This window comes from Centruroides sculpturatus, unplaced genomic scaffold (assembly GCF_000671375.1).
Source record: "Centruroides sculpturatus isolate CEXI.00-Female unplaced genomic scaffold, Cexi_2.0 scaffold660, whole genome shotgun sequence".
Lineage (NCBI taxonomy): Eukaryota > Metazoa > Arthropoda > Arachnida > Scorpiones > Buthidae > Centruroides > Centruroides sculpturatus.
In genome coordinates, this window is record NW_019385748.1 from 100,747 (window position 1) to 124,510 (window position 23,764).

The following is a 23,764-nucleotide window of genomic DNA, read 5'->3' on the forward strand; positions in this document are numbered from 1 at the left end:
TGAGCAATGGCGATGTCGAATGGTGCACACTCGGTAAGTAATCCTACAATTTTTTGTTTATAGCGTAGTTTATACGGATTATTTCCAAAAAATATATATGTATTTTGGAAATGTTGAGTCGGATTAGTCTAGAATCGATTAATTTTATGGAAGAAGATCTTTCAATCAGCCGTAGTCCGTAAACTTCACACGTGTCGGGCTGTGATTGGAACGACTCGTAAGAAATCGGATTCCTAAAAAATGGAACGTATCTATGATCTTATAGGGGGGTCAACTGTAAATAAAATTTGACTTGTGTGATGGGTTATGGAATGATCTATTTCCATAACTTGAATACATATAAATTTATTTAGAAATATTTCATATTTAAATAATATATATCGTGGACATCATATACAGTGGAGTGTCATACTTCAAACTTAATTTATTAACCAGGAGGTCATTCAAACTTTGAATCAATTTTTTCCATTAGAAATAATGGAAAGTGAATTAATCCATTCCCAGACCCTGAACAATAAACTTAAAACAGCAAATACATGTAATTTAAGGTAAAAATAACATAATTAAATGCCTTAATAATAAATTAAAATATGAAAATCATAAATAAAATATGTAAATAATGTATAATAAAATGAAAACTGCATTTATTGGTAGCACACTATGGACTTCTTCATCTTAACATACATGTGTGATTTAATTGTAACAGTTGTGAAATTTAACATATATATGTGAGATTTTATCCTTTGTTTAGAGTCTTACTTCACACATTTTGTTTGAATAAAATGAAGTTGAAATGTCTTAGGATAAAAAGCAAATCAGACATATTAAGTTTTATGACTTTCAAATAAGATATAATGCCATACAAACAGTAAAAACAATTGTAATGTCTATGGGGAAGATGCCAAATATGCCAAATGTGGTTTAAAATGTGTCATTTGGGAAATTTTTAATTAAAGGATATGAAACAATACAGTGTGCCCAAAAGCTTTTCACAAAGGAAAAAAAAATCTAGCAATGAGTTCCTTAACTCTCCCAGCAACATTTAAAAGTATGTGTGTGGTGCCATCTGTTTTGATATTTTATTATTAACAAGTTTTCATATTTTTAATTATTATAAAATGGCAAAATGCTTAATTTTGAGGGTAAGGATGTGTTTTATAGAAAAAATTTTAAATGCTAATAATGAGTAATAAATCTCGTATCATATATCGAATAAAATTGGACTTAAGTCCAATTTTACTCGAGATATGACACATGACCCCCATTATTCCCACCTCTTTGACTTTTAATCACTAAAATTTATTAGCATCAATTCTCCTAATACTCAAGCCTCCCTGCAAAATTTCAGAAATTTTTGACAAAAAGCACAGGAGTTAAGCTTCAAAGAGGGTGAACAAAATTGTTTCCCCCCACACACACACAAACATCAATACATACAGAAAACTTTCTGATGTCATTTTTGGTGACATTTGAACTTAATCAAGTTTAAATACTATAGTTTCTGCCTGCCATCTAATATTTTGTGCATGTGCTGCATATGAATGTATTTAAGATGATTTGACATCACATTTTATTTATTTGCTTCTTTTCTTATGTTTTTGAAAATATTTTAATGGCAATTCATTGTATCACTGATTACTTTGTTGGCTCTTGCTTTTTTTTGAAGTATTCGTGTTGTTATTGATAGTTGTCATCATCATTTGCTTACAAAACAATGCCCTATACCTTTGCCACAGAAATGCTGTTTTGTTTTGAAAAATTTTCTGTTATAAAATAGTGATAAATGAGAAATATACTTAAAATTAGATATAATTTTTAAATTATTTCAACTTATTTCATTTGTTTGTTTTAACTACATTAAATATACAAATTACATTACATTGTACAAATAACATTAAATAAATTTATTAAAATGGTAATATATAAAATCCTGTGCAAGCACAGAATGATTTTGATTTCAAGATAGCATAGTCTGAGGACTTGCAAAAATCTGGGAAAGCTAGAAAGCTCAAAAATTTAATTTTGCCATGTCCATGGTTCTCTTCCTTTGGGTAATAAGAAGATTCTGTGAGTGACAGTAATGCTGTCAAACAATAGTTATTACCTGTTGGTTGATATATCCCTCTCTTTCATATACTCATCAAAATTCGAGAATATTTGCAGATCTCTTCAATATGAACAAGTTTTATTTTGGAAAAAGTTACTTTATGATTAGTCAGTTTCTTGTGCTTGTTAATTTTTTCTTTGAAGCAAAATACATATGACATGTAGATCAAGTTTTTCCTTTTATTTGTGACTTTATGGTTGGGCAAAAGTAATCATATGGCAAATTATTCTGATTTCCGGTTTGCAATAAAACAAACAATTCAAGGTTTAATCTTTGGTATAAATGCATGAATCTTGCATCTTTATCAGCATTATTCGTTGTCTGAGGCACCTTAAGTAACCCTGTTATTTCATCATGAGTAATTTGGCAAGGAGCAGGAAGAAATCCAGTAGGCAAAATTGTACGAATATTACTTCTAATAAAGTTACAACACTCAACATCATCGCACTTACTTATCTTTAGAAACAAAACAAAGGCATTATTTAAAATTCTTTAAAATCTGTTAATATTTTGAGCCTAAATTATAATATACCAATCATGATTCAATTTGTCAAAACTCTCTGTACTATCTGTAGGTTTAATGAATTTGGCTATCATGGTATGACCATCAATAACCATTTCACTCCAAATACTAGCAAGAGATCTATTTCCCCTATCCCTGAGTAAGAAATCGTAAGAAATCCTTGACCCCCATCCACCCCGAAAATACCTTACGTAATTTATGGATGGTCCCTTTGGAGGCGAATATCCCATAAAGGATCACATGTACAGGTATTGTTCCTTTGATTTTTTGCTCATATAGGAGGTCAACAATTCTGGGGGTGTGAAACCCCTCACTTAGAGCTTGAATCTTACCCATTGCTGTACACATTGATTGGTGTCCTGTTAACAGAAAAGGAACAATTAATTGCTCCTTTTATCTCCTCCAATGTGAAATCTGTAAAACATTCTGTCTCTAATGGAAACACTTTATAAACATCCATTGACAATTGTTTATCATTAATAATTAAAGAATGTTCTTTAGAAAATTTAGCAGAATAAAAATTGAACCATCTTTTCAAGGTAATTCTTAAACTATAACTACATGCACTTTTACATTTAAAACTATTATTTGCCAGAATATTTTAGAATTATTGCATGACACCAATCTCCTATTTAAATTCCAAAAATAAGATTCCTTTTTTCTTTTGACATAATACTTTATATTCTTTCAAATAGTTTTTATAGAACGTTTAATTTTCTACAGTATTTAACTTTTTTGCCTTCTTAAACAATTTCCACAGATTCTTTTCTCATCATGAAACATTCACTATCATACCATACATTTCTTATATGGCTTTTAGGAGGAACCAATTTAACATCATGAATTACTGCTGTCCAGGAATCATTGCTGCTTTAACTATACAATTCACTAGATCATTAGATGTAAGGCTTCCTCCATACTCTTCTGATAAAACTTTATCTAGTGTAATAGTAAATGAAGATTTAAATTCACCCCTCCATATTGCACATTTACCAAAAAATTGTCTGTCAGTAGCTCTAGATGATATCAAGGGGATCATTGATAGTAAGACAGATGAGTGATCAGAACCTATCTCTGATAAAACATGCAAGTCATTTATAATATGAGAATATATTTTTTGTGATACTATCACAAAATCAATGTTAGTGCCTCCTTAATTGTATGGTAGGTAAAATTACCTTCTTCATCCCCTGGCAATAAACCATTTAAGCAAACAAGATTATTATTCTCACAAAAATGGTAGAGAAGTTTCCTCTATCATTAACAATGGAGTTTTTTTAATCTCTCAAAGCAATTTGCCAGCCACAAGTGAAACATGACAAATAATCAGAATGTTCCATTCTAGCATTAAAATCTGTGCATAAGATCAAATTATTTCCATGTAATTAGTAGTTTTCTATAAGCAACAAAATATTCTTGAAATCATCATACTTATTGTTAGACAGAATATATAACACTATTAGCTAGATATTGGTTAAGTCTTCAGTATCTACTGTAGTTGTAAAATCAGCATAAACTGTGATTGAAATATCAGTTTAACTTCAGAGACTGCATCTAATGTAAGTCCAACAATTAATTCACCACTGGGTCTTCCAGGACCCTCACAGCTATATGCTACCTGATGATAAATTTTATAATTATTAGAAAACATTGATTTAATTATGAGAGATGTATGCCATGTTTCTACCAGACAGAACTCATCCATTCTATATATCAGATTCCAGAAATTAGGAAAGCAATATTTATTATTTAAACTTGCAGTATTATAAAATAGAAGTTTCATATTATCATTATTACTCAAGTACAGAATATATGTCATCCTTGTCCTTTATGTTATCATACTGTTTATCATTGTAAACTATATTAATAAAAAAGATTGTTCTCTATCTAGCTGGAAAATTTCACCATTGTAATTTCACACAAATATCTTATCATATATAATTAATCTGTTATATCGCAATTTAACATTTCTAGCTTCTTTTGAACACATTTCTTTACCATAGAGTCTTAATTTCTTTCTGATAGTTCTTGTATTAATCTTTATCCATTTGGTTTAAATTTTCCAATTCTAGAAGCATGCTTAATATTCACATCTGTAATCTTTAAGTTATTGTTAAGAAGTTTCTGTACCTTAAATAAGCTATTGTCCATTTTATTGTTATCCTCTATGTCTGAGATTACAATATTATTTCTTCTTTCTTTATCTTTTAACCTCATTAACTTTTCATGCAAATTATTACGTATTGCATCAATTTCCGTAATTGATTCGTCATAAGTATATTAAACAACTCAAAGCCCTATATATATATATATATATATATATCCAAACAATTGCCTTGAATACTGGGGCTATAAATTTGCTAATTTTAATAATTAGTACTAAGTAATTTGCTTTTGCTACTACAGGCAGACATTAGGTGCCATTTCTTATCTAAATATTAATTTAATAATTATAATTTTAAGTAATTTATTAAATTATTTAGAATCATCTGAAAGAAAAGAACTGGCCAGGGCATAAACCTGCAACCTTTGTTTGTTGTGCTTTTCCTAGCTATTAGTGCTAGAAATTGTGTTCGTCCTTAAATTTTGGACACGTGTATAATTACTATCTAATAAAAGTCAAGACATTTTTTTTGGGGGTGCTGCAGTTTTGAAATGTTTATCATGAGCCACCACTGGGAATGACAAAGGCTAATTGCATTAAGATGTTGAATAAGGAATTTAAAGTATACAAAAATTAAAAAATAAGTAAAAACTATTTATTTCTAAAATTTAAAAGATATATTTTAATTTTGTATTTAATATTAGCATTAAGAAAATATTTTTAAGAAAATATTTATTTTGCAAATAACCCACTATTACCTGTCAGTAAGCATAGTAGTTCATCAGTTCAGTATTTCAGGTTAGGCATACTGTTGAGAAGAAAGATGTATTTGTTCACTATATTCAGGGGCAGATCTACATAGGGACTAATTGGGTATTAAGCCCTGGGCCTCCAAGTGTCAAAGACCCACAAAAATTGAATTATTATCATAAATTTTTAATACTAACAATGAGCACTTATCGTATAGTAAAAAATAGTTAATATTAATAATATAAAAATAATGATAATTTGTAGTAATATTTTTATTAACAAAGAATGGGGCCCCATTGGACTTCAATAAGCCCTAGGCCTTGAAAAACCTAGATTCACCCCTGACTATATTCAATTTATATAAAAATGAAGAAAAGTTTTATATTTTGTTGGAATATGGTATATTACATTCCTAACATTTTTTCAAAAAATAAAATAAAATTAATTATGCTAAGGTATGTTAAAGCAAGTTGGAGTTGTGACAAATTAGATGCATTTTAGCATGTGGGATAATAAATGGATATGCAGATCAAAGGTTAGTTTTGTTATTTCTTTTAGATTTGACTTTTTAGGCTTGAGGAATTATTGTCATTTAAGTTTTGCCTTCAATTTTTAAATATGAATTGTTATTCTAAGTGAATGTAAGTAAGTAAAATTTCTTTAAATTGTCATTCTAGTAGTAATAAGTAATTATTTTTGAATATAACAGAATTAACAAAAAGTACTTAATTGTAAGATTTTAGAAAATTTGTTATTTTTAAATATAATTTGATTTTTGAATACCATTCTTTCTTGGTTCTGATGCAAAATGTCACTAAGTGACAGCATAACATTCAAAAGCAAACATGTGATGCAACACAACTGATGGGGATAAAACATAAAAGTACCAAATTTTAATTAAATTTCTTATGACTGCTGTTATATATATATCGTAAAGTCTTTGCAAATCCGCACTTAAAATGTAAATTTTAATATTGGCGGTAGACTATCACACAGCTTTAGCCAATGATTTCACTTTATTCTATTACTATAGATGCATTTCGGTCCTTTTCTAAAAAAGGTCCCTCTTCAGTACTATAAAATNGCAACTGCTTTATAGAAAATCTTGAAATTTTGCACACTACCTAAGAAAACAATTATCTTTTGAACAAGATATTTGGAATTACTTTAGATGTTTGGGAGGGCAGAGAAATCAACCCTTGAAAATCAACAATTCTGATTTCTGTATATGTAGTCAGTCAGTGACTTTTTTACTTGGCAGGGAGTCACTGGTGTGACTCTTGATATTTACTTTTGATCCTGATATGTAGATGAATTTTGTTTTTTGTTTGCAAGAAGGGTTCTGATCTGATCCAATCTGATGTAGTGTGCAACAAGCTTTCATTTGTGTTCTAATCCAATGTAGTGTGTGACAATCTTAGGCTAGGCTACAAATGGGAAATTGATATACAGTCGACCCCCTATAATTACGGTTCCAATAATTACGATTCCTATAAAACTGCGAAAAAATTGTGACGGTATCCGTAAAAAACAGTAAAAAACCCCCTATAATTACGTTAAACGTCATCGGGCAGCCGAACTACTTTCCCGCCATCCGTAGCGCCACGCTACGGAGAGATTTCTATCGTCTGGACAGTATTATATAAATTATATATAAATTAGGTACTGTACATATAATTATATATTAATTATATATANATGACACCAATCTCCTATTTAAATTCCAAAAATAAGATTCCTTTTTTCTTTTGACATAATACTTTATATTCTTTCAAATAGTTTTTATAGAACGTTTAATTTTCTACAGTATTTAACTTTTTTGCCTTCTTAAACAATTTCCACAGATTCTTTTCTCATCATGAAACATTCACTATCATACCATACATTTCTTATATGGCTTTTAGGAGGAACCAATTTAACATCATGAATTACTGCTGTCCAGGAATCATTGCTGCTTTAACTATACAATTCACTAGATCATTAGATGTAAGGCTTCCTCCATACTCTTCTGATAAAACTTTATCTAGTGTAATAGTAAATGAAGATTTAAATTCACCCCTCCATATTGCACATTTACCAAAAAATTGTCTGTCAGTAGCTCTAGATGATATCAAGGGGATCATTGATAGTAAGACAGATGAGTGATCAGAACCTATCTCTGATAAAACATGCAAGTCATTTATAATATGAGAATATATTTTTTGTGATACTATCACAAAATCAATGTTAGTGCCTCCTTAATTGTATGGTAGGTAAAATTACCTTCTTCATCCCCTGGCAATAAACCATTTAAGCAAACAAGATTATTATTCTCACAAAAATGGTAGAGAAGTTTCCTCTATCATTAACAATGGAGTTTTTTTAATCTCTCAAAGCAATTTGCCAGCCACAAGTGAAACATGACAAATAATCAGAATGTTCCATTCTAGCATTAAAATCTGTGCATAAGATCAAATTATTTCCATGTAATTAGTAGTTTTCTATAAGCAACAAAATATTCTTGAAATCATCATACTTATTGTTAGACAGAATATATAACACTATTAGCTAGATATTGGTTAAGTCTTCAGTATCTACTGTAGTTGTAAAATCAGCATAAACTGTGATTGAAATATCAGTTTAACTTCAGAGACTGCATCTAATGTAAGTCCAACAATTAATTCACCACTGGGTCTTCCAGGACCCTCACAGCTATATGCTACCTGATGATAAATTTTATAATTATTAGAAAACATTGATTTAATTATGAGAGATGTATGCCATGTTTCTACCAGACAGAACTCATCCATTCTATATATCAGATTCCAGAAATTAGGAAAGCAATATTTATTATTTAAACTTGCAGTATTATAAAATAGAAGTTTCATATTATCATTATTACTCAAGTACAGAATATATGTCATCCTTGTCCTTTATGTTATCATACTGTTTATCATTGTAAACTATATTAATAAAAAAGATTGTTCTCTATCTAGCTGGAAAATTTCACCATTGTAATTTCACACAAATATCTTATCATATATAATTAATCTGTTATATCGCAATTTAACATTTCTAGCTTCTTTTGAACACATTTCTTTACCATAGAGTCTTAATTTCTTTCTGATAGTTCTTGTATTAATCTTTATCCATTTGGTTTAAATTTTCCAATTCTAGAAGCATGCTTAATATTCACATCTGTAATCTTTAAGTTATTGTTAAGAAGTTTCTGTACCTTAAATAAGCTATTGTCCATTTTATTGTTATCCTCTATGTCTGAGATTACAATATTATTTCTTCTTTCTTTATCTTTTAACCTCATTAACTTTTCATGCAAATTATTACGTATTGCATCAATTTCCGTAATTGATTCGTCATAAGTATATTAAACAACTCAAAGCCCTATATATATATATATATATATATATCCAAACAATTGCCTTGAATACTGGGGCTATAAATTTGCTAATTTTAATAATTAGTACTAAGTAATTTGCTTTTGCTACTACAGGCAGACATTAGGTGCCATTTCTTATCTAAATATTAATTTAATAATTATAATTTTAAGTAATTTATTAAATTATTTAGAATCATCTGAAAGAAAAGAACTGGCCAGGGCATAAACCTGCAACCTTTGTTTGTTGTGCTTTTCCTAGCTATTAGTGCTAGAAATTGTGTTCGTCCTTAAATTTTGGACACGTGTATAATTACTATCTAATAAAAGTCAAGACATTTTTTTTGGGGGTGCTGCAGTTTTGAAATGTTTATCATGAGCCACCACTGGGAATGACAAAGGCTAATTGCATTAAGATGTTGAATAAGGAATTTAAAGTATACAAAAATTAAAAAATAAGTAAAGATGTTATTATAAAATATGCGTGTAATAATAATGTCTTTACTTATTTTTTACTATGCATATTTAGAAAAATAGATTTAATTTTCCAAAAGACTATATATAGTTGGTATAATAAATTATAGATTGACAGAAAACATGCTATTTTTTTCATCATATTTATGATCCAATATCATAAAGTTGCATAAATAGAATCTAATATTAACAATAGGCAATTAATTTTTAATTACCTAACTCATTTCACTAGTTTACTTTATTAAAAATAAATAAATAAATTTATCATAAACAACAAACGTACTGGGGAGCCTGTTACTGGTGTGCTTCTCGGAAAAACAGAGCATTATGAACGTTTTTGAACTTGAAAGTTTTTCTTCAGGTAACTAATGACTGTTAGACAAATGTAATTTGATGTTTACTTTATCTTGGTGCAGTCTCAATCTTGTTTGATTAAATTTATCATACATAGAAAGAAATCTTTCTTTCAGCATATTTAAAATCATTTTATATAGCTGATTTGTGTGATCACTTTTAAGTTTATCATGAATAGGAAAATGTTATAAAATATGATTAGTCAAAGGGGATAATGAATAATAAATATTTTTTTGGTTAAGTAGTAATTATCTTATCATTTAATAGCTGAAACACTGAACTATATAAAAATCAAACAATTTCTGACTTAATATATTTTCTTCTAAAAGAGGCCAAAAATGTAATAGATTACTCATTAATGACAAATGCAATTATCACAATCAATATGGCTAATATATAATATCAACCTAATTAATATAACTAATCAATATTGTATCTGTTTTGTCTTTCACAAACAAAGGATTAATATGGAAAAACATATAAGTTATATATTTGACAATTATATATATTATCTAATACAGATTATAGTCAAAAAAGGTGTTGAGGTTAAACATGAAAATTGTACAAAAATACCAAAATTTTAGTAGGTTTGTATTTCTAGACTTTTAAGGAAGGAGAAATATTAAAAATGTTAATAATGAAAAGCTAAATTTATTAAAACAGATTATAAATAATTTGAAGTAGTTAACTTTTTTTGATATTCTATTTTATAGTTTTTAAAATTATTATTCATTATTGGCTTTTATTTAATAATTTATATTATTAAAACAAATTATCATCAGTATTATTATAAAATATAGAATTGTTTTATTTTCAGAAAACAGAAAATGAAAATGTATATTCAGAAGCTGGTAGTCATTCAGATCGTCCTAATCCTAGAACTATATTATTACAGAGAAATGATGATGAATTTGGATTTACATTACGACATTTTATTGTATACCCTCCTGCAAACTTACAGGTAGAATTAATATTTGTTTAAAATTCATAAATTTTTGACAGTGACAATATATTTATTGTACATAATCTTATAAACTAGTAATTATGATAATGAAAATTAATTATTTTGAATGGATAAATTGATTTTTGGTTAGTAATAACAAAGTAATATCTTCAAATCTATTAGCTTTTTGAAGTCTGTGTAATAATTATTAGAAATGTTTTCAAAGCTTGCCCCATCTTCAATTAGTGGACAAAAGTTTGAAATTTTGTAGCTTAAATTCTTAGAACAATATGTCTGACTTTGTGTATAAAATATCATACTTTAATCTTAAAAATAAATAAATGAAGAAATACAAGATGATAGATAAGATAAAATATGGTAAACACAAATTAATTTTAAAAAATTCAAAATAAAATTGAACAGAAATTTTTTCCTGTAGAAAATGTATGAATAATAAACTATAGCAATTGTATGTATACTTGAAAATGAATATAGTTTTTGTCATTAATTTAGGTAACTTTTTATTACTAATCATTTTTAATTAAAAATGAATAAACTTCAAATAGCTAATAAACGTGTATATTATTTTTAAAAAGATATCAGGAAAAAATTAGGATTTTAAGTAATCAAGTAAATAAAAAATACCAAGAAAGTAAATATTAATGATTAAAACTAACTGGCAAAAATGTGTTAATTCAACAAGTACTTCCAAGTATTGATTTGAGGATGATCTATTGAGAGATCAAGAGTACCCATCAAATAAACATATTTGTTCTAGTTATCAAGGTAAAACAAACCTTATTATAATATGAATAAACTGATTTATGCTAACAGAATAAAGTAATAATTCATTAGCAATAAATAATAGTTTATATAAAAAATGTCTTAAATATATAGGAAATTTTTTTAAGTAAAAAACAAATATTTTTCACTTTTAAAAATTATGTTGAAAATTCATTTTAATTTTTAATAAATAAATTTCCAATAACATCACATACAAAAAGATTTTTGTAATAGCACAAATGTTGTAAACAAAACATTCTGGTAAAGCTTTTTATATTTAAGTGGTATTAAAATGATTTTCATTCTACATATCAATCTGTAGGAAGATTTATATGTAACATTACTTCATTCATAACAAAATGATAACATTATATATTCAAATTAAATATGATAAATTTTTACTTAGAAAAAATATATAATAAATAATATATAAACATTAAATTAAAATTTTTGTAAAAAACAATTATTAGATACTAACAACTTCTAATATTAATCAGAATATGATCTGATGTAATATTACAAGGAAGCCTTTAATAGGCTCGAGCCTTAACCACTAAAAGTTAGGAGCATGAATGCCCGTAATACAGAAACCTTCCTGCAAAATTTTATATATTTTCGACAAAAAGCACAGGAGTTATTAAGCTAGAAATTGGGTTAACAAAATCTTGCCCCCACACACTTACATCCATAAACTAATGTCATACTTCTCTTCCCTAATATATAAGGATCAATACATAAAGTAACAAGTGAATTTCTGAACATACCTATGTTAATAGAAATATGAAACTATAGCTTTGCATATATAGGGGGCATTGTGAGAAGGTGACATTCTTTTGCATGACATGCAAGAGAATGACACTCTCCTGACTCCTGAACACACTTATTCCCACATTTATGATATGCACTGGGAGGTTTTGGTTGGTACACGACAACTGGGCAATGGTTAACTGTGCAACCATCATCTGGGCAACAGAAACTTATAAATTTTTGCACGCTTAGCAGACATACAACTTGATAGATAGTTTCTATTTATTTATTATTTTTTTGTAAATATTGGTAAAATATATATGAATATAAATATGGTTAAGACTTATGAAGTATGACTTATAAGTTACAAACTATGAGTTATTAGTTATTTCCACCTTAGGAAAAGGAAATGTATTGTAGTATTGTTAATTATTTTATGTTAGAACGGTTAACAAAGTGCATCAAAGAAAAGCAGTTCTTTGAAAATAAATTCTTTTGAAGAATTTTTATACTATTTTGTTTTAATTTATATTGTATTTAATGTAAAATGTAATGTATTTTTAATTTTATGTAGTTGTTATTTTGTTTTTATGTATATTTGTTAATTTTGGGGATAGATATCAACTATTCTTAAAGACTTTTCTATTTACTTCTAAAAATAAATAAATAAATATGGTATGTAATCTGTATAAATATGTTTGTTAATTACAAAATCATTCTTTTAACTTGTGAATTTAAATAATATTTTTAAGAAATGGTAATAATCACCTAGAAAAGAATGGTGATTTTTATAAAGAGAACAAAAAATTTGTATTTTGTCCATTTTTCATCTATTTTGTTGCCTGGATGTCCGGCACCCAGTTAGCAGTAGCCCATTTGATCAAATTGTTTGTCGCCCAGTTGATGGTGTCCTAGTTTTAATACATTCTCCTTATAGCCTGGACCCAGCAACTTCCGTCTCTTTGGATCCATGAAAAAATATATCTATGGACAATGATTTCTGATTGTGGAGAAATCATTGCTGTGCAATGGACAGTCATTGCCCAGCTGAAGGGTCTTAACACAAAATTTCTTTTCTGATGGAATGGATGCATTGATTACCCAGTAGAACAAGTGCTTGGACAAATTTGGTGATTATGTGGAAACATAGTGTGTGCAAAGTGCTGATGCAATCATAACATAACATAAATTACACCAAGCACAGCTTATATGTTTGGCCCTATAGTGTGATGAAATAAAGGTTTTAGAATCTCTGGAATGGGAATTGTATCAACCATAAAGATGAGAAGCAAATATTGATAGTGTGGCAAATGTTCTATAATGTATCATTGTAATTATGGTTTTATCAGAAATCTCATGCATGAATGACATGTGTCTTTTTAAATTTGAATTTCACTCATGTTCTTTGGAAGTATTCCATTCATTGAACTATTGTAACCTGAAGCAGGATTCAGGAGGAATCTGAAAATACTCTCAAACATTTTAATGAATTTTCATCACTGAACTGAAATGAGGTTTGTGGTGTGTTTTGCTAAACTATCATATGTACTCATCAAATTTCAGTGGACATTTTGTAATAAAAAATTTTTCTATGTATTCTCTTTTCATATATATACACCAGGTTGTCTGCTATTATGTATAATGAGGCTATTATTTAATCTGTCTGTATTTAATGTTTTAATATAATTTTATAATAATTTCATACAATCACCACAATACTACTGGTGTATAATTCAATGAATAAATAAGTAATTACCTAAAACCAGCAATAATTCTGTTCAAAACATTTGTTTTGAAGAGAATTATTGCTCTGTTTTGAAGAGATGTTTTGAAGAGAATTATTGCTCCATTCAAAATTCAAAAAGGCCTTTCCATTACGGCATTGGCTTCTTTCGCCATTGATGATGACATGAGGGTGGACTTTGACAATGCATGATTACTACAATGGTGCAAGGACCAGGCCAGCCTGAAGTACCTCAAACAGTTGGAGATATTTAAAATGTTTAAGAGGGAAACAGCCATCAATTTTATGGCAAATTTAATACAATTGATGGCTGTTTCCCTGTGCATGAAGGGCATATTTTGACATAAAATAGATCGTCATCAAGTTTGTTTGCATAATTTATATAAACATCAAATTTTTTAAAATAGAAGGTTAGTTTGAAGACTATTTTTTTAAAGCACTACATTAAGCATGAGCATCTTCATGATGGACAATTTTTATATTTTTGGAATGACCATTCTCTTACAAGCATTCCAACACATGGAAACCCGACGATGACCATGAAAAATGGAAGAAAACATTCATTTTGAAGAGCATTATTGCTGGTTTTAGGTAATTACTTGTTTATTTGTAATAATTTCAATTGTAAAATTGGAAAAACAGTTGTGAATAGGAAACCATTAGGAGTACTAATGAATGTTTTGATGAGTTTAAAACATTACTTATGATGTTGGTTGATATGTGAATTGTCCTTCTTTTATCAATTAAGTAGAATCATTTGATATGTGCTTCAAAAGAAATAATTTTATCATTTTACACAATAGAAAGGTTAGTTGGGAAATAAATTAGACTTTGCAGTGGAAATATGCAGTTAAATTGGAAAATATTGGATAACAAATTTGATTGAAGATAGAAATAACTTTAATACTACAGATAACTTTTTGACTTTGCATATGAGCAAGAAAAATAATGTTGTTTTAAATATAAAGTTAATTTTTAAAAATCAGTTAATAAGTGAACAGTAGGTGGGGATTAGATCAGCATTATCATTTTCATGTCACGGACTTCTTTATATATACAGTAGAGCGTCGTTTATCCGAATCAATTCGGGACTGGGGTTGTTCGGATAACTGATTATGTATGAAAAATACATTAACTTAGCCCATGTTGAAATTTTTCTCTGTTGCGTGTTGCTTTGCTTCAAATTTTTATCGATATTAAGTGTAATGTAAACTTTTTAAAATAATAATAATCATGGCTATTGTATCGTTCAAAAGTATTTTTTAATTTTTTACAAACAAAATAAATATATTGAAAAATATAAAAACAAAAAAATTTATACTTTAGAAGTTATCTAGTATCAAAAATGTTCGATTCAGTTTGACACACAGTCCTCAGAAAAACACCACACAAAAGTGACAGTGCTGCCAGCTAAAACACATACACAAACATAAAAAATATTGGAGTAGCCCAAGATATAGCCAAAGATTGCAGCACCACAGCACTAGCGAAAATTTAAATTTGCTGACTGGAATTCTTTCGGATAACCGACTTTTGGATAAACGACGCTCTACTGTATATAATTCTGGAGATAAAGTTTTTAATTTGTTGAACGTAAAGATTTATTTGAATGTCATCTGTCAAAGTGATCTTTTCAAGCTGTTCTTAAAATTGTAACAACAAAGCTAAATTCTGTTTAATGCTCTTTAAAAATAATATATTTAGTTAGGAATGTGGATGTTTTCATATTCAGTTGGCCAGATATATGAGGATAAATGTCACTTTAGGACACTCCTGTTTTGTTGACAAGTGAAATGGCCATTTAATTGAGGTGGCTACCAAGAGTTTGATTTATATTAAAAATTATGCAGTTTTGCAGGAGAATTTCAGGGATCACCAAATAAATGAGGTTTTATTGTATATAGATTACTTATTATAATATAACTGTAAAGATTTGTTTTTATAGATGTTAAAAGTATCTATCCAAAATATATTATCTATAGATACATAAAATTAAATTAGATAAATAACAAAAATTTCAACATTTTTAGAAAGACATTTTGCAATTTGAAATAATAATAATAATAATAATTGTTTTGTTGCATAAATCAATGTATCTTATTTGATCAAAAAAGTGAGAGATTTCTGAACATAAAGAATTTTACTTGATCTAGTTAATTGTAATACATTTTTTTTATTAGAATAGATATTACAAATTATTTTAATCTATAGTAGAACTTAATTAAGAAGTTCACACATTAGAAGTTTTCCCATGTAAAATCAATATTCACTTTATCCTGGGAATGTTATATGGGAGAGAAATCACACTTAACTGATGTTAAAAACATGTATGTCTTTGAAAGTATTTGCAATTTTTAATAAATACATGTTTTAATGCCTGTTAATTGTGATTTCTTTCCCATATTTCCTATGTAAGAAATTTAATTTCATAAGTTTCAATTTTTTTTCCTATAAGGGACATGTAAATTTTTCCCTTATAAAATGTTTCCATATAAGAAAGCTTCCTGCTTAAGTGGACAGAAATCCTTGTCCACAACTGGAAAATGGACTTGCTTAAGAAGTCTTTCAACTGTATTCTATTGAAAATTTATACACATTTAATTGCATATGGTAAAAGAAGAAAAAATTACATTAGGAAGTGCACAAAATTTCATTTATGTTCAAAGTAGCATGACTTTGGAAACTTTGAACACAAACTTTACAATTTTCTTGCAATTATCTGGTGTCAATGTTTACAACAAACAGCAAGTTCTGGCAAATATTATCACTAAGTGGGTGATACTGTAATTCTTCAACAAATTTAGTGTATTTGTAGATCTATGGATTTGTTAGTGGGAATCATAAAATGTATTTCCTTTTTACATAAGGATATGGATGAAGAATTCTACATTGACAAATATCTAAATAAATAGTTATTTTATAAGCTAATTCACTGTAATATAATAGAACATCGTTAAATAAATACAGATTATTGAAAGTTTAGCAGAAATAAAAATAATATACCTTAAGATTTTTTAAATAGGCCTCTTGAAAAGCTTATTAATCAAGTTCTACTGTATTACATTTGTCATACTTATAATAGAATGAAATTATTTAATTTTTATAATAATATATAATTAATTATTCTTTGTTTCTTCTTCTCTTCTTCTTCTTTGTCTCTTCTTCTCTAAAAGTATTCTTTTATCATGAATTTAATTTCTTATATTTTGTAATTAATTAATAAAATATTTGATTATTTAATAGGTTTCCCAGTCTAAAGGTCAAGTAGGTGCAGGTTAGTATTGTTCTTTTTTATATTTGATATTAATTCTGATTAATTTTTTATTTTCAAATTTCATCAGCTTCTTTATGATTTAGAATCTGTATTGTTAATTTTATTAATCAAAGAACTATCATTATTTGATAGTTTTAATAAAATACAATTTTAGATAATTGACATATTTTTTTGTGTGATTGATAAAAACTTGTAAATACTAAGTATCTATTGTAATTAAAGTGTTTATATTCAGAACTGACTAAAGACATATATTCAACACTGATTAGTGTTGAATATATGAGTACAGTAAGACTCCACTTAATGTGGGGAATGCGTTCCTAGACAACAAAGCATTAAGCAAAACAGTGTTAAACGAGGTCATTTTAACATAGAGTAAATAGGGATAGGGGAACACGTGACCAAAAATAAACAAATTTTACTTTAATTTTAAGTTATTTTTATATTAATTTGTATAATAATATATGTTAAATAACACATAAACATATGCACACAGAAATGTAAAGTTCATTTTTGTGATGAAGGTCCTGACATTTCTGAAATTCTTTGTTTTTTTGCAATAAAGTTGTGAAGTTTCATTTGTCGCTTTTTTCTTTCCTGTTGGTAGCAGAAGATCGCATCCAAAATGCCTCATTTTGCTTTTGCACTCCTTTCAAACTCTGGATCATTCACTACAATTTGATCAATGATTTTGGTTATCTTACCAAACTTTTACTAAGGAAATCTGTGGAGAAATTTTTTGGGTTCTTCGTTTTCAGAATCTCTATTTTCCAGTTCTACATGAATTTCATGTTCTGCCAGTTCTTGAAGGTCATCGTTGGTAAGGCTCTCACCAGAAACCTGCTGTAACTCAATATCCTGTTTATCTATATCTCCTAATCCTACTGTATCAATTAGGTTGAGTTTGGTCAACCTAATGACACAGCGATAGGTTCTTCTTGTTGAGAATTCTTGGATACCTTCAGCCATAACAACTTCCACACTCTGTTCATGCATTTATCAGTTAATTTTTGCCAAGCGAAGCCGATATTGCCTATGGCGTCCATGATGTTATATTTTTTCCAAAATTGTACCAAACAAACATAGATTTAAAGAAAGTACACCTTTTTGCCACATTTTGTTGATTGGTTTGTGTTTGCAAATAATCGTATTATATATAAATAAATGAATTTCCGTGATAATTTAAATTAGCGTAAATTTTGAGCTTTTTTTTAGGCTTCGAGCAGACCATGTTATATCAAATCAGCATTAAGTGAGGCAGTGTTAAGTGTGGTCTTACTGTATTTACCTAACTGAATGCAACCAAATCTGATATGGTGACATTTCAGAACATGTGGAAGACAATTTCATAAAAGAATTTTATGTTACAATTTCATGATGAACTCAGGATATTTTTCTTTTAATTATCAATTAGAGATTCAGACTATGTACAAAAAATTATTTAATTAATTTTTGAGTCTATCAATTAATTCTTTTTTCATACACCATAGAAGTACCCTTTTACATTGGTTTGAAGAAATCACTTCATAAAAACGAATAACAATAGGTAAAATTTACAATTAAAAATGATCACTCTTTGATGGTCCAGAGAAGAGATGCTTGATGCTTTTGTTGTATACCAACTATAACAGCAACAATGTTTTGAGCAAATAACTTTCATACAAGATGGGGCATCTCCACATACTGTTTCTGCAACATTTCATTGATAAGAGTAATTAGTTCTGCATTTCTTTTGCATGGCCACCCTATTCTCTGAATCTTAATCCATGTGATTTTTGGTTGTGGAGACACTTAAAAAGTGTGGTTTATTGAGAATTTATTGCAAATTTGGCAGCCAGAAAAGACAGTATCATACTGCATGTGAGAAGCATGGAAAATCAATTATAATTAGTTGAATACACCATTTGCCTTCAGGTATTGATGGCCACTTACAGAATGGATATTGTATTGAGTAGTATTCTACACATCACTAAAGGTTTCTGTCTAGCATATGTCTTGAACAAAGGTTTATTGTTTACAGCAGTGGTTTCCAATTAGTGGTACGCGTACCCCTGGGGGTACTCGAAATTGCGTGAAGGGGTACGTGCGGCAATCTAAAATTGGTCGATTTAAAATTTAAATGCACGAGATGAAGCAATCAAAAAAATAACACAGATCTGCAAAAAAAAATTTTTTTCCAGCTGCATGGAATATTTTTGCTGAATTATATGTTTTAAAGATCACAGATTCTAAAAATAACTTCTGTTACATCCCATCACATAAAGGTTTTTTGCAAAATAAAAACAAATTTTTTATAAAAACTCTTATAATATATTTAGTTCATTGTAATAAATATTTTCTAACAACTAATCAACAAATTGTTTCTGATATTTATACACAATTTAGGTCTACTCTTTTTTCTTATGAAACCTTTTCTTCTTCTTTTTGATGCTTCTCCAAACTCGTTTCCAATTTCCTTCTCTGGTTTCTCGATTGAGCATCCAACAGTAGTCAGCTAACATATTGACATCCCATTTTCCTTTTCACGTCTCTCGATATCACGGACATCCTGATGAAATCTTTCATCCTGTTCTTCATTGTAGGCTCCCAAGTTTTCAGGAAAATAGTCAATATGGGAGTAAGAAATGAACTTTTAAGCTCATCTCGCATCCTCGAGCTTGATACGCTGCTGCCAGCATGTGTTGTACAATGGTTTCATAGTCAGGGTCCTTAGTATTTCCCAAAAACTTATGCACTACATTCTTGAAAGAGTCCCATGCTTTTTTTTTCCTTTTCTCCTATTGTTTCCAGAAATGTGCTTTGTCTCGATCTCCAAGTTTCAATTTTAAATATGCAAATTAAACTTTCTTCACAAACTCACTTATGTTTCTTTGTTGACTTTTTACTGTGTATTCACCACAAACATAACAGAAGCTGTCGGTAGAAATTACACAACCTCTACGAGCCATATTCCAGAAATAAACATACATGCACAGTAGCGTTCAAATGCTGGATATAAACTGAGTGTGGCATTAGATGGCCGGCGAGATACTGAACTTACTTAGCTTGTTGAAACATTATCTAATCCAACAGCGGATTGTTTATATTTATTCCTAGTATCCCAGATAACATATTGAAACATGCTCAACCTCACCAATAATATTACTCACTATCTACTTTTAACCCATTTGTATACGATCATGAAACCTTCCTCCTAACGCTAAAACTATTTAACCCCCCACCACTACTCTCTTCAACCATTAACATTTTTATTTATTTATTACCAAGTCCAGCTATAATTGATAGAATTAATGTGAGAAGTCTTCGTTTTAAGGCTATTTTTTAAATAAAAAAAAAAGGATAGTAAATTTTAAGTTAACTAGGAATTTTATGCTAAATACAAACAAAAACTTGAGTGTAACAAAAAAATTGACGAGATGGAATTTTTTTGGTATTTTTTTCGTTTTTACCNTAAGGCTATTTTTTAAATAAAAAAAAAAGGATAGTAAATTTTAAGTTAACTAGGAATTTTATGCTAAATACAAACAAAAACTTGAGTGTAACAAAAAAATTGACGAGATGGAATTTTTTTGGTATTTTTTTCGTTTTTACCAAGTTGAAATATGTAAGAAAATGTATAAATACCCTATGCACTTTTTTACTTGCAGACCTGTGTAATGGGTGGACCATCAAAAATTTGGCAATTTACAACACAATGTCGAATGCGCAAATTCGTTTATTTATAACTAAAAATATTCTCGAAATTTCATCAAAAAAATGCATTCTGACGATACTTAAATGAAATTCTTACGCAAGAAACAAAAATTGTACAATTATCGTTATTATTGTGAAGCAGCAATAAAATATTTACTATCATTTTGCACAACATACTTCTGCGAAAACGGATTTTCGGCCGTGACAAACATGAATCGTCACCAACTTCTACTCGAAGATGACTCGAGACTGAAGCTGACCAAAAAGCAACCAGATTTTTAAAGTTGCACAAAGAAAATCATGCACATTTGTCTCATTAAAATTAAGTAATCTTATGTTATTTTCATTATTATTAGAATTGTATTTTAAAGGTAATAAGTGTAAAAAAAAACTTATTTTATTTATCACTAGCTGTCTACCCACGGCTTCGCCTGCATTATATCAAATTTTCTCGTGGGAGTAAGATATTTTCTAGCAGTAAAATGTAGCCTATGTCCATCTTCATCTTCAACGTGTAAGCTATCTCCGTGCCATATTTTATTAAAACCTGTTCGGCGGTTTAGACGCGAAATGGTAATAGACAGACAGACAGAATTATCTTCAAATTTATAATAGTATGGATTAATATGAATTTCTGCTGTAAGGGGTACGCGAGTTTGAGCTCTTTCTTGAAGTGGTACGCAGGAAAAAGTAATTGGGAACCACTGGTTTACAGTTTCAAAAGTGCCATAATGGTGAGCTTTGCTGCTAACTTTTTTATGGAAATGTCTTCTGCATGTCCTAAAATGTCACCATACCAGATTTGGTTGCATTTGGACTGCAAAATCTCTCTCTAGACAGTATTGAATAGGACCTTACTAATTTTTTTTATTCAAGTCTTGATTAAAAAACAATGGGAGTCTTTGATAATCACTGTAGATTTCTCTTAATTATTTGTCATATAAAGTCATTTATATATACTATAATAAATTTATATTATATAATAGTTAAATTTTTAACCTTATTTTTGAGTAAAATGAACTTTTATTAATTATTTTATAAAAGATGTTTCTTTCCAGGAAATAATCTTTGATTCTTTCCTGATTGTATTGTAGATTGCTTTTCTTTTATTATTTAAAATATCAAAGATGTTAAGATTTTTGACATTGATACATCTTTGATATTTTTTTATCTGTAAAATTAATATATTTAAAAAATATTGATTTTATAGATGAGTTAGTAAAGAAGGTGTATTATACTTCTGTAAGTAAAATATGTAAAATGTACATTGGAAATAGATATGAATATTTATGACAAACAAATGAAGTCTTCAGTTTCTTTAATGTTCAATACATGAAGAACTATATTTCATTCAATGAAAGAAGAGCTGCCTTATACAATAAAAGCCTAATGGATTGTAGTGGCTGGGACAACCAATAAAATGCTACAATTTTGCATTTTTCACCAACAGTTACTTAGAAAAGTTTACATGGAAGTTTTAATTTCTTACTGTTTTCTAACATAAAGTTATTTAATAATAATATAAATGTCGTACAAAATTTATATTAATTAACATAAAACAAATTTCAATTCAATAGAGCTAAAAAAAAAAAAGAGAGAGAGAGAGAGAGAGAGAGAGAATAAATTAAAACTGTAATGATGTCATTTTCAATTCTAGTTTTGATTTCTCAGGGAAATGGAGGAAAGGAAGCATTATATTTTTTAAGTAAGCTGAAACATTGCACAGTCAAGCTAAAGTTATCATCTTAAATATCCTAATTGCTCCACTCTTTAAAATGCATCAGGCAAACGTAACAAATCATTAAATTAATTAAAATATCTATAAGCATGAGGCAGATAATAGTAGGGGCTTATCACACCAACGATAATGGACACAAATGTTCCGGAATTAAAGTAAAAACATTTAATAAAACAAAAACAGGGTGTACAATAAGATGATTATATAAGTATGGAAACCGAAAAATCCAAAATGCATTTCAGACCATTTTCCAATAGAAAATAGTCCCTCATCAGTTGGTATTAACTAAAGGTTTTAGTATACTTAAAAAATTTATATAAGGTGAAAAAAATTAAACTTAAAACTATGCCATATATATATAAACATATTTTTTAAGTATAGTAAAACCTTTAGTTAATACCAACTGATGAGGGACTATTTTCTATTGGAAAATAGAAAACCGAAAAACCCAAAATTGCATTTCGGACTATTTTCTATTGGAAAATAGTCCAAAATGCATTTTGGGTGTTTCGGTTTCATACTTATGTCAGAAGAGGGACAGCCAAAATCGTACAGTTTTTCAATACCTTGGAAGAGAGATAGTACTGATGGTTCTTTTGAAGTTGCAAAATTTATTAAAGAGCACAAAATAAATAGAATAGAGGTAGCCCTCGGTTTATGTCACAGTTCCGTTCCTACAAAAGCCGGCGCAAATCGAATCAGCATAAATCAAACCCGTATTTACAGTGAGGTATAGGGTTAGGTTCTACATAAGTGAAAAATAAGCTAATAATTTTGTTTATTAATACAATATAATACAAAATACATATAAATTTTTAATTTTTAAAATGTATTTTATCATAAAATAAAGTAAAATGTTTTTATTTAAAAATTTTAGTTTCGAATTTCTTACATTTTTCGGAAAAAAGTATCCATCTTTAATTGTTTACATTTTTGATTTCTTTCATTAAGAATTTCGGAATATGGTCGAATATGATGCACTTCGCTCCCAACATTGTCTAACTCACAAACTTCATCCGTCAAACTTTCCTTAGTTGAAAGGATACGTTAACCCGACGTAGAGCTACGGACGAGCGAAGACACTGATTGGTCGACCACCGGTCGCCGTAGCGCATATATAAGGTCAGTTTGAGCGGGAAAATTCAAGGTGGCTAAGG

At 28.5% G+C, this 23,764-nt stretch overlaps 1 protein-coding gene across 1 annotated transcript in view; it reads left to right on the top strand.

The window, feature by feature from the left end:
* The window catches only part of LOC111641761, a 131,157-nt gene that overhangs the window by 26,293 nt on the left and 81,100 nt on the right, over positions 1 to 23,764 (top strand). Inside the window, exons 4-5 of the mRNA XM_023387974.1 lie at positions 10,503 to 10,646; positions 17,146 to 17,176. Coding sequence (XP_023243742.1) covers positions 10,503 to 10,646; positions 17,146 to 17,176 — 175 coding nt within the window. The remainder of the gene's footprint in view (positions 1 to 10,502; positions 10,647 to 17,145; positions 17,177 to 23,764) is intronic.